The 11,787-nt window shown below is 33.2% G+C and overlaps 1 protein-coding gene across 1 annotated transcript in view; it reads left to right on the forward strand.

Annotated features, from left to right (window-relative positions):
* LOC107467388 (lysine-specific demethylase JMJ29) overlaps positions 1–11,177 on the forward strand; it is a 38,807-nt gene extending 27,630 nt beyond the window's left edge. Inside the window, exons 2-14 of the mRNA XM_016086471.3 lie at positions 4,745–5,424; positions 5,535–5,650; positions 5,861–5,957; positions 6,042–6,180; positions 6,440–6,503; positions 6,583–7,333; positions 7,979–8,308; positions 8,654–9,127; positions 9,473–9,545; positions 9,631–9,716; positions 10,133–10,252; positions 10,703–10,761; positions 10,934–11,177. Of these exons, the coding sequence (XP_015941957.2) occupies positions 4,745–5,424; positions 5,535–5,650; positions 5,861–5,957; positions 6,042–6,180; positions 6,440–6,503; positions 6,583–7,333; positions 7,979–8,308; positions 8,654–9,127; positions 9,473–9,545; positions 9,631–9,716; positions 10,133–10,252; positions 10,703–10,761; positions 10,934–11,009 (3,065 nt within the window). The 3' untranslated portion in view covers positions 11,010–11,177. The remainder of the gene's footprint in view (positions 1–4,744; positions 5,425–5,534; positions 5,651–5,860; positions 5,958–6,041; positions 6,181–6,439; positions 6,504–6,582; positions 7,334–7,978; positions 8,309–8,653; positions 9,128–9,472; positions 9,546–9,630; positions 9,717–10,132; positions 10,253–10,702; positions 10,762–10,933) is intronic.
* The last annotated feature ends 610 nt before the right edge of the window (positions 11,178–11,787 follow it).

The raw sequence follows: 11,787 nt of genomic DNA on the forward strand, positions 1-11,787 counted from the left end.
CTCACCTCACTCCCTCACCGTAACCCCCAACCCCCTTCCTCATGCCCTCTCTTCATGGTCATCATCATCATCATCATCAGATTTCATCAGCAACAACAACAAATTTTATAAAAAATTCAGAAATTTAAATTTCAGCAACAACAAATTTCATCAACAACAACAAATTTAATCAAAAATTCAGTTCATAGAAGAAGAAGAAAAAGAATAAGAAGAAGCAGAAGGCAGAAAGCAAAAGCAGGGGTGGCGGCGGGCTGGGGGTGATGGAGAGAATTTTGGTCCAAAAGTTCGGGAAAGGATGATTTTAAATCGTTTTTAAACGTTGAGGATGATTTTAATAACAAAAAAAGGTCGGGGACGATTTTGATTTTGATCCTTGACCTTGGGGACGAAAAAAGTACTTATCCCTAAATATAATTATAAAGGATTATGATCTTGTTTATGTTTGATTGGTATATGTTGAGAAACTATTTAATATTAAAAATGGTTTGATAAGAGTTTGAGAGATGTTTGGTTTAGATGAAACTTTTGAAGGGGATAAATATCCGAATTTTAGAGAAGGTTCTGCCAAAATTTGATATGATTCGAATGCAATTGAATAATAAAGATAATGAGGATTGATGTGTTTTTATAAAGACTAGAGACGATGTCTTGGAGATTTATTTAATTTTCTAATTAAAAAAATTATGTCTTGAAAGAATTTTAAATTTAAAATAGAGTTAAAGTTTGTTTGAGAGTTTAGTTGGCCAAAGAATTATATGGTTATGTTAATTTATTAAGTTGATGGATAAATTAACTTGTTGAACTTAATTAACAGTGAAAAGAGTAAATAAGGTAATTAAAGTTATGAAAAAAGATTTAATGAATTAAAGATTTAACAGGCTAATTAATTATCAACTCAAAAACTGAAAAATTTGCATAAAATAAAGAAGAAAATATTGGAATTGATGGTAGTTTGTCTCTCCCACAATGAAGATGGTGGCATAGTTTCACTACGGATTGGAATAATTAAATTGAGATATGTGCAAAAGGTTATGATATGATTAGTGATAATTATGATTATGATAATGATAATTATGATTATGATTATGTTAATTAAATTTGATGATAATTACTGTTAAATACAACACACACATTCAAAATAAGTTAAATACAAATTATTCTTAAAATACAAATTTTTAAAATACAACAAATAAGTTAAATAATATATGTATTTATACATAAATTTATAATAGATAATTTGATAACTAATTTTTATGTAAATGTAATATTTTTATTATAAAAATTAATAGTATGTTATATATATTTCGCTCCCAATATCAAATTTTTTTGAATCTGTCACTGTAGACAAGTGAGGTTGATAATTCCCTCTCTTGTGTTACTCTGGACAAGTGTGGTTGAGATTTCCCTCTCTTGTTACATCAAAAAATTAGATAAAGGGTTGAGGATTCCTTTCAATTCAATTTTTGATTGTAGTGTGAACGAGTTAGATTGAGGTTTTCTTATTGTTACATCACAGTCTTTATTTGATTGTGAAGTATGGCGGGCACTATATCTCAGATAGCGCGACCTCCAAGAAGAATGTGGAGGTTGAGGATTAAGTATAGTTATACATATATATGTATGACATGTTTCTCCCGGAGATGCATGACAGAGAGTGTATCTAGGTTTGCTACTGGATGTGTCGTGTCTGGAAGTATAACCGACACATGAACTCATGGCCAGTAAGACAGACATGTATCATATGTATTTGTTTGCGATTGCTTAGGTGTGCATAATTATTTGGTTTGTCTAATTGATATTATGGTAATTACTAATTGTGCTACTTGTCGTAATTGTTCTCTATGTGTGATTATTTGCTTAACTGCTTTGTTACTTGTGATTGTGATTTATTGGTTCAGATTTACTGTGAATTATTATGGCTTGTAAGAGATTGACTAAATGGTAAATCTTGAAGAAAGTAGGAAATGAGTAATGTGCCCTGTGATAGAAATTAAGAAAAATAAACTACAGTAAATTTAACTTGGTTATTTATGAAAAAAGAAATGTTTAGAAAGTAAAATTCATAAGGTAAACAATGATCATTATGGTAAAACAAATTTTTTTATAAAATCTCTCTACTGAAACTTTCAAGTTAGATCCTCATTTCTTACGGTCCTATATTTTTCAGGAGACGGACAAAGAAGCCTATGAGAGTTTACTGAGCTTTTGGTCGTGCTTTGTTTGTTATATTATCTTAAATATTTTCTCTCGCCTTTGTTATCGTTATTTATATATTTTTAAAGAGGGATAAGAGTTGTGATTTTATATTTTGTATATTACTTGTATTTATCATTCTTATAAATGCAAAAGTGTTGTGATAATTTGTATGTATGTATATACGTATAAAAGAAAAAAATGTTTCAGATTTTTCAAAGAAAGGTAAAAAAAGATTGCAGGTAAAGACTTTTATTTATTATAGTTATATATAGAAGTTATTGTAATATCTTCGCTATCAAAGTGGCTTAGCCGAAAACGACAAAGCGTGACGTTTGATAGTGAAAGTGTTACAACAATCGTTAACAACATCAACATTACCGTTATCGTATTCTATTTTTCGTCTTATGTTACTCTTTTTTTCTTTTTTAAAAGTTTTTATAATGCGCTTTTACTTCTTACAAGGTTATTTTTAATAATGACAATTCTCTGCCAAATAAAACTAGCATTGATGAATAAATTTTTTAAAAAGTATTAAAATTAATAGTTTGTAAAAATTTAAATTTTCAGAATAAAAGTTGCCACAAAATCAATTTAAATCAATATTTAATGGACTTTTCAATAGAAAGTTTGCATTGTCTTAAAATAACAAGAGCAAAGATAATGTTGTTCTTCTCTTTTAGGAATTACTTTATATTTCATATAAATGGATAAAAAACTAGATTAAGTTATGTTTAGTTGATATCTGAAAATAATAAAGATATATGCATAAATACACAAAAGTACTTAAATACAAAATACTTAATTTTTCATCTTGTTTGATAATTCATACACAACAGACATAAAATTCAAAATTTTACAAAAATATCAATTATACACTTACCAATCTCCCACCACCATCACTTTTGTCTTTCTTTCTCTTTCAAAATTACATATTATCAGCCATCAATAGCACCACAATCTTTAACCAAACACAAATACAATAATATCCGAATTCAAATTAAATTTCATACGTATAACATATTAAATTTTTTCAATTTCATGCATCACAAATAAAATAATATCCACATATTCAATTATTTAATAAAAATTTAAACATATGCAAATTGAATATAGAATTAGAGATTTTTAAAAGTGAGGACATTAAATAACAAGGATGAGAAGAAACTCCCTACAATAGGTTGAAAAATGGGAGAAAATGTTAGATGAAGAAAGAAAGAGAACACCAGATGCACAAGAGGAAGAGTAAGACAGATCAAATGGGTCGTTCTCTTTGGAGACGTCGAACGATGCCAGTAGAGAGAGGATGAAGGGCAATGCCGTCGAAGTCTAAAGCCGACAGTGGTATAAGGTAGAAAAAACTATACCTTACGAGAGATAAAAAAAACCAGACATGATGACTCTAGATGGAAGAGCAGAGGCGACCTTGCGGCATATTAGATGATTGTGGAGTAGAAGTGACAAATCTGGATGAGTGGCTAAGGACAAAAGTAAGATGGCATAATGGCGGCTGTGGTAATAGCGATGGAAGAGGGAGTAATGATGGAGAGAAGAGGAGAATGAGTCCTATAACTTTTTTTTTTCAATTGTTTTAATAAAGTGTGATATTTTATTTTATATTTTTTAGGTGAGACTAGGAAAAAACATACGAGAGAAGCTATTGAATAGTTAAAAATTATATTTCATTAAATAATTGAAAAAAATTGAGATGATTTATTTCTAAAAGAAAAACAATAGTAAAAAGAAAAGAGAAGAGAGAAGAGAACAAGAGAAAAGAAAGTGATAGAAGAAGAAATTAAATGAGATTAACATTGATGAAGTTTAAAAACATTTAAACATAAAAAAATAAAAAATTTGTGTTTGATTTTAAAAGCATGTATTTTGTATGATATTGTGTTCATAAACATTATGTGTCTAATCAAGTGAGCAGTAGACGTATATCACTATATCCTCGTAACTAAACACGGTTTTAGGATTCACTCCAAAAATTAATTTAGTTTTGACACACAATTGGTGTGAAAATGATGTTGGCGCCACATTTCAAAATGCTACCTCCGTTTCCCCCCAATTTCACTTGACTAGTCAGAATTATCTTTTTTATTTATTTATTATAATTATTATAATTATAATAATTATCTTCTCTCAATGATGAAAGAATTAGAAACGCTCATCCAATCTAAATAATCCAATGATAAATTTACTGAATTAAATTGAAATTACTATTTAATTAATCAAAGCAGCAAAAACAACATAACAAAACCAAACCAAACCCAACCCACAGGGATGAGAGCGATTCGGAACTAGGGCTCTCCCACGCGCCCACGGTTTCATCGTACTGTTTCTTCTGTACTTTCTTGTTCTCTTCTCTCTCTCTCTCTTTCATTCATTCCTTCTCATTCACACTTCACTCTCTTCTCTTCTTGTTCAATTTCTTGTTCGGTTTTTCTTCCACACAATCAAGCTTTCACATTTGAACCTTCCATGGAGCCTCCACTCCTACCGAAGAAGCCCCTTTCCGATAAAGTTCCGAACTTTGATGCCAACAAACAAGGTGACTCTGCTCACCACCACCCGGCAAGCGCGGTTGCCGAGGACCAGGTCGATGAAGGCGTGGAAGGTGTGAATGTGGATGAAAAGGAGCAGCTTTTGAAGAGTGGTGATAATGGGCTTGAAGGTTCCTCTTGCGTTCAAGAAGTTAGTGTTGTTAAAAAGAAGCGCGGAAGAAAGTCTAAAAAGGACATGCTGGAGGCCTTGGAGATCGCGAGGAAGAAGAAAGGTGATGATGATTCTGCTGCTATGACTGTGAAAATGCGTGAAAGAACAAGTGTTCCAAGTTATGCTGAGGATGTCAAAGAAGAATATGATGATGATGACGAGGGTCTTGGTGAGAAGAAGAGACGTGGCAGAAAACCGAAGAACCAGAAGAAGGAAGAACGCCCTAGTAATGAAAATGAGTCAAAACCTGATATAGATAATGAAGGGGAAGATGCAAATGGCGATGTTCTGGAGAAGAAAACTGGAAGGAAAAGAAAGAACATGGATGGTGAGCAAAAGTGTGAAAATACAAAGATGGAAAATGAGGAGTTGGGGTCTCATTCCAATGCTCAAATTGATGCTGAGACGACTTCAGATTCCTTGGAAAAAAGTGAGAATCAGCGTAGTTACGGTTTAAGGCAGAATCGTGCGGTCAAAATGCAACAAGAGGAGCCAAAAGTCAGGAGAGACCAAAAAGTAAAAACACCATCTCTTTACTCATTTGTTCCTTATGTGTGTATGTGTAAATAAATGCTTTGTTTAGATTAAAATTTTGGTGTATGTTTCTGATGATTGTGAGTCAACAGTTCGTTGAAGAGGAGAGCTTAATGTGCCATCAATGTCAGAGGAATGATAAAGGTGATGTAGTGAGGTGCACTAATTGCAAGACGAAAAGATATTGCATGCCCTGTATAGGCAATTGGTATTGCTTTCTCTATTTTTTTTTTATTTCCCGTTTTGTTAGTTATTTTTGCTAAAGTTACAATTGATTACTATATCCTATTAAGGGAAAAAGGTAATTTATAGTCCATAGAAGTGCTGTGTCTAAGGAGAGCTTCATCGATTTATTGATGATAGCTGATTTTTTTTTAAAATTTGTTTATTTGTTTATTTTGTTTGGTGTCTTGTGAAGGTATCCCAATATGAAGCCAGATGAATTTACTCTCTGTCCTGTATGCCGAGGCAATTGTAATTGCAAAGCATGTTTGCGATCTACTGATCTTATTAAGGTTTGTTCTTTTTCCATTGTATACTGATTTTCCTTTGATTTTCAGTATTTTGCTTTTTAACTGTGGCCGTTTGGTTTTATGTAGGAAATGAAGAAGAGGAAAAATACCAACAACCATATACCAGTTGATTTCTCTTTGTATTTGCTAAAAGGTGTTCTTCCATATATAAAACAGTTGGATAAAGAACAAACAGCTGAGAAAGAGTTCGAAGCTAAAAGACAAGGTATCGTTTGTTTGATAATATTCTCAACTGAGGTCATTGATGTATAGGTTGACAGTGCCCTAAAATTAACGAATTTGGATCCTAGTTTTGTGTACTAACATGATTTGGTAATTGTACTAAATTATTCTTCCTGCATGCAGCAAATCAGCATATCTAGTGTTTAGGGTTATAATCTGTTTCTTAAGCCAAAGTTTAGTACCGTTTCTATATCAGTTTCATTGTCTAATTTGGTTGTGGGACACTGGGATGTGGAATACAGGGCTTTCACCCTTGGAGCTAAAAATTGAAAAGGCAGATTTTCAACCAAAAGAACGTGTCTACTGGTTAGTATTTCTCTGATTCCTTCTTGTTTTTAAGTTGCCCTTCTTTCCATTTAGTTGTTGACTCAATACTTTCTTGTAGTGACAACTGCAAAACGTCAATATTTGATTACCACAGAAGCTGTGAAACGTGCTCTTTTGACCTGTGTCTCAGCTGTTGCCATGAACTTCGTAATGGGAAGCTTTTAGGTGGTCCAGATCCAATTGGGTTCGGGTTTGTCAACCGGGGAATCGGATATCTGCATGGTGAACCAAAACCAGAAGTAAGGGGAAAATCCAATGGATCACAGGTTCAGACTCAGGAATCACAGGCTATTCCTGAACCACGTGGGTGGTCAAGGGATGGGTGGCATGCAGAGAGTGATGGCAGCATACCCTGCCCAAAAGTCACTGAGAAGTGCTGCGGCAGATTTCTGGAGCTGAGAAGTGTATTTGGTCCAAATTTTATCTCCGAGTTAGTACACAAAGCAGATGAGCTAGCAGAAGCATATAAGCTTGACAATTCAGTTGAGATTCCTGATAGCTGGTGCTCATGTTCGACGTTGAGAAACACTGTTGATAAAAATACAAGGAAGGCAGCTTCCCGTGAAGATTCCAGTGACAACTTTTTATACTGCCCGTCAGCTTTAGATCTACAACAGCATGATGATGTAAAACATTTTCAATGGCACTGGAGCAAAGGGGAGCCTGTGATTGTCAGCAATGTGCTCGATTGTTCATCGGGTTTGAGCTGGGAACCACTTGTCATGTGGCGTGCATGTCGTCAGATAACTAACACCAAGCATGGTATACATTTGGATGTTAAGGCACTTGATTGCTTAGATTGGTGCGAGGTTTGTTCAATCTCTGAAACCTTTAATGCGCAGGGTTTTTCCTTTGTTTCTTTGTCTTGATTTTCATGAGGCTTATTTCTGATTTACTTGAAGGCTAATAGTCTATTACTATTGTTTTTGTTGAATGTTTTTCTAAATAGGCATGTTGAAAAAGTTGTATTGTTGCATTATTGTAGCAAGTTGGAAGGGTTTTTTTGTTATTGTAGTCAGTGTTAGTCTTAGGAATAAACTTTCAGCACATGTTTGCTTGTGGTAAATTGTTTCTTCAAACCTTCACAGCACATATCTCCTCTTCTGAATGTCTCATGTCATATCTTACCATTGCGCAAATCTATGTCAGTTTGTTGCTGTCTGTTTTCCTATTTTTTGTTTCTTTTCTTGTTACCTTTGCATCTGTGGTTCATGCTTCTGGACTTGTATTTTTGCCTTATTCTTTTTTTACCTTTAATTTTCAAATCACACTTGTGACTTCCTAGCACATGCTAAGATGATTTTATGATTTATGGTTGAATATATTATTGTTTTCCATTTGTACTCATTATATTAATTGTTTCAGCAATTATTTAAACTCTACTAATTTTATTTAACATTTCTATTCCCTTGCTGGTGATTTATACATGTTTGACTTGAGTTGATTAAATGCAGGGAGATATTAATATCCACCAATTCTTTACTGGGTATTCAAAAGGACGTAAAGATTGGCTTAACTGGCCTCAGATACTGAAATTAAAAGATTGGCCACCTTCTAATTTATTTGAGGAACGTTTACCACGTCACTGTGCTGAGTTTATATCATCCTTGCCCTACAAGGATTATACGGATCCTCTTATTGGTGCTCTTAATCTTGCTGTGAAGTTGCCGAAGGAAAGTATAAAGCCAGACATGGGGCCGAAGACATATATCGCTTATGGATTTCCGGAAGAGCTTGGGCGTGGGGATTCGGTGACTAAGCTCCACTGCGATATGTCTGATGCAGTATGTTTTCTCCACTTGTCGTATTAGGCATATTTTTTTATTATGATTGCATTTCACAGATGTTTCATATGCATTGGTTGTAGTTTTTGTAGTCCAGGTCATATATTTTTTGGCTCACTATGTCATCTCTCCATAAACTCTCATTTGATCCTATGTTTCATGAGTGATTGATAATCTGCCAGAAGAATGTATCTATGATATGCTGATAATGATGCAAATAAATTTCCATACCAAGGATTTATTGCTATTTTTGGCTCATTGAGTGCATACTGAATTACTTATTCATGAAGAATTATTATATATCTTTTCTTTTCTTTTTTTTTTTCATTAAACTGGATGCTTTAGGTAAATGTGCTAACTCACATTGCTGAAGTGGAATTGGATTCTGACACACGTGAAGCGATTGAGACATACAAAGCAAAGCACCTAAAGCAGGACCAGAGGGAATTGTATGGAGTTCATGAGGGAGAAACTACTGATGACATGCATAATGATTCATGTTCAGCCATAAATGCTTCTGACAAGCAAAATGGCTCTAAAGTTGTGGAAAATGAAAGTGGACTATGTGACATGAAAGTGGATGAACAGTTTCATCAAGCTTCTGGTAATGAGAGTGCAGCTGTAAATATGGATGGTCTTTGCCGTGGGTCAGAGTTGAAAGAGGCTGAAAAAGCGCAAGAACAAGAAAAAAGTACGTCAGATGCCTCTGATGGTGCTCTCTGGGATATTTTTCGAAGAGAGGATATTCCTAAATTGCAGGAATATCTGAAAAATCATTTTGGAGAGTTTAGACATGTGTATTGCAGTCCTTTGACACAGGTAAAATAGTAAAAATAATTCTCTATTATTTGACACTATCTTTTCTACTTGTAGTTAATCTTGCTATGAACATATTCTTATAGCTACCTTTACATTTGTAATATATGGACTGTTGACCCTGATAGCATTGATCTGATAATATCTTTCTTTTAAAATTTGTGGATGGGTGGATTATGTTCATGCGTAATGGACGCTGGACATGGGTGATTGATGTGATATGCGATACTGAGACATGCCATAAACATTCTGAACAAAGTTTGTTAATTTATTGATAATAACAATAAATTTTCCCTCAGTCCCTGTGCTTATATGTTTTTTGTTTGAATTGTATTTCTGTTGACATAGATCATTCACCCCATCCATGATCAGACCATGTATTTGACTGAGTATCATAAGAGGAAGCTTAAGGAGGAGTATGGTTAGTTATTTCCATAAACTTTCCTATTTTGTTTGATTGATAATTAAATTGTACCGGCATGTTAACAGCTCTTTATTTCTTGTAGGAATTGAGCCCTGGACTTTCGTTCAGAGGTTAGGAGAAGCTGTTTTCATTCCAGCAGGTTGTCCTCACCAAGTCAGAAATCTGAAGGTAAGAACATACATGATGCATTAGTCACATCTTTAGTGTACTGGGTTGTTTCTTTATATATCTGCAATATTTAATTCAATAAAAATGTAAAGAATTTTCTTTTGTGAAGTGAGCCAGATGAAATCGCTAATCATATTCAAAATAGTTATCCCACAACCATTCTAGCCATCACACCAAATCTGGAGGATAATATTACAACTTTAAATCTAGGAGTAGAACCAGATATCGGCTTCTTGAAAGGCCTATTTCTTTGGCATTGTAATCTCTTTTGATATACAGAAAAATTTCCTTTTTGGCTTTTTCTAACAACCCTTGCAACTAGCCACTTTTTCTGACTTGATTAATTTTTTTATTTTAAGTAGTTCCTGAAATCTATTCAATCAAAACACAATCAAGTGAATTCCTTCCTTTTGCAGTCATGCATCAAGGTTGCCCTTGATTTTGTATCTCCTGAAAATCTTGGTGAGTGCTTCCGATTGACAGAGGAATTCCGCACACTCCCAATAAATCACAGGTCTTCTGAGGACAAGTTGGAGGTATAGCAAACAATATTTTAGTTCAACGTTACTAATTACTTGTTTCTTTGTTTTTAGTTGGTAACACTATATCTTATTTCTTTATTGAATGTAGCAGATCTATTCAAATTGATTCTTGAATTAACATGATATAGCAGTTCTAATCAGATTGATCCTTGAATATTATCTTTGACATCAAAATGGGTCTTTAAAGACCATTTTGAAGTATATTTGCTATCAGATAACATTACTGAGTATCACATTGTATGTCTAATCTTGGCATGTGTAGTTTCTGCTTATTAAGAATTTGTTTTTGTATATCAGAAGTTTATTGTCACTAACTAATTTGTTTAAATTTGATAGCTCCAGCATGAACTTTACGTGTCCTTCATATTGCGAGCTTAATAGTTTCTTGCTGGTGTATAATGTAAATGCTTTACACTTTCTGAATTGCTGTGTTATTTACACCAGGTGAAGAAAATTACAGTACACACAATGAAAAATGTGGTTAAAAATTTGGAGGAAGCACGGTTAGTGTTTGCGATCCTTACGCCTATCTGGTTTGCATTGTGATGCATGCATGATTTGATTACAATGTTCACTTTGTTAAGGCATTGTTAGATTATTGTTTCCAGGTTCATGAATCATGACTATAAATTTGAGTTTATTATTTGATTTACTAAATTGGTGATTTTTATACAGGTCTGGGAAAAGAGAGGTTCAGGATGTAAGTAAATACAACCGCAAGAGAATGAAGTCAAAAAAGATGATTTGGTAGAGTCAATGGCCTACTTGGCTGTGATGAATCTTGTGTTCCATAATTAGTATATAGTATCACTGCTCATGAATGTTTGGACTGTGTTTAGTGTTTAGGGGCATATGCTGATATGAGCATTGTACTTTTAAAACTTGATTAGTGCATTATATTTCTCTCCCCATTACTATATGGTTACTACTTTTGTGAAAATTCTCATCCAACGTCTGCAAAGCTAACAAGTGAAAAATCTGTGGACACAAGCTCAAAAATTAGGGGGACATGTGGTTAGAAAAATGTTTTTATATTTCTAGAGTTTTATACTAAACTTCATATTGAAAATGATTTTACAATGTAAGATTTTGAATCCAAAAATGTTACATGAATCCAACAGCTGATATCCTTTAAATCTGACGAAATGCACATAACGTAATTGTAAAATGAAAAGTCCAATAATATTAATTATATTGGGTAAGTTTGTACTTCTAGGTTTTCAATGCAATTTGATTTTGATTCAATATATTAACCTAACAGTTTATCATTGATTCATATCATTGTCATCTTTTTTACTAAAGGGAGTAATAATGGCATAGGAACTATTGACAACAGTTAAAGTTAATATATTACATCATGAGTTTGAATGGAATGAGAATGAGGACAAGAGTGCAACAGAATAAAATAAAATGTAGCATAATCCATTATTATATATATTTTTACAGAAAACGGAATAAAACAAATTTTCCATTTTGATTCCAGTAAAATTAAATTAATTACTTGAAAGGAAATGGGTATTCAATTTCTA

The sequence above is a fragment of the Arachis duranensis genome, chromosome 9, assembly GCF_000817695.3.
Source record: "Arachis duranensis cultivar V14167 chromosome 9, aradu.V14167.gnm2.J7QH, whole genome shotgun sequence".
NCBI lineage: Eukaryota > Viridiplantae > Streptophyta > Magnoliopsida > Fabales > Fabaceae > Arachis > Arachis duranensis.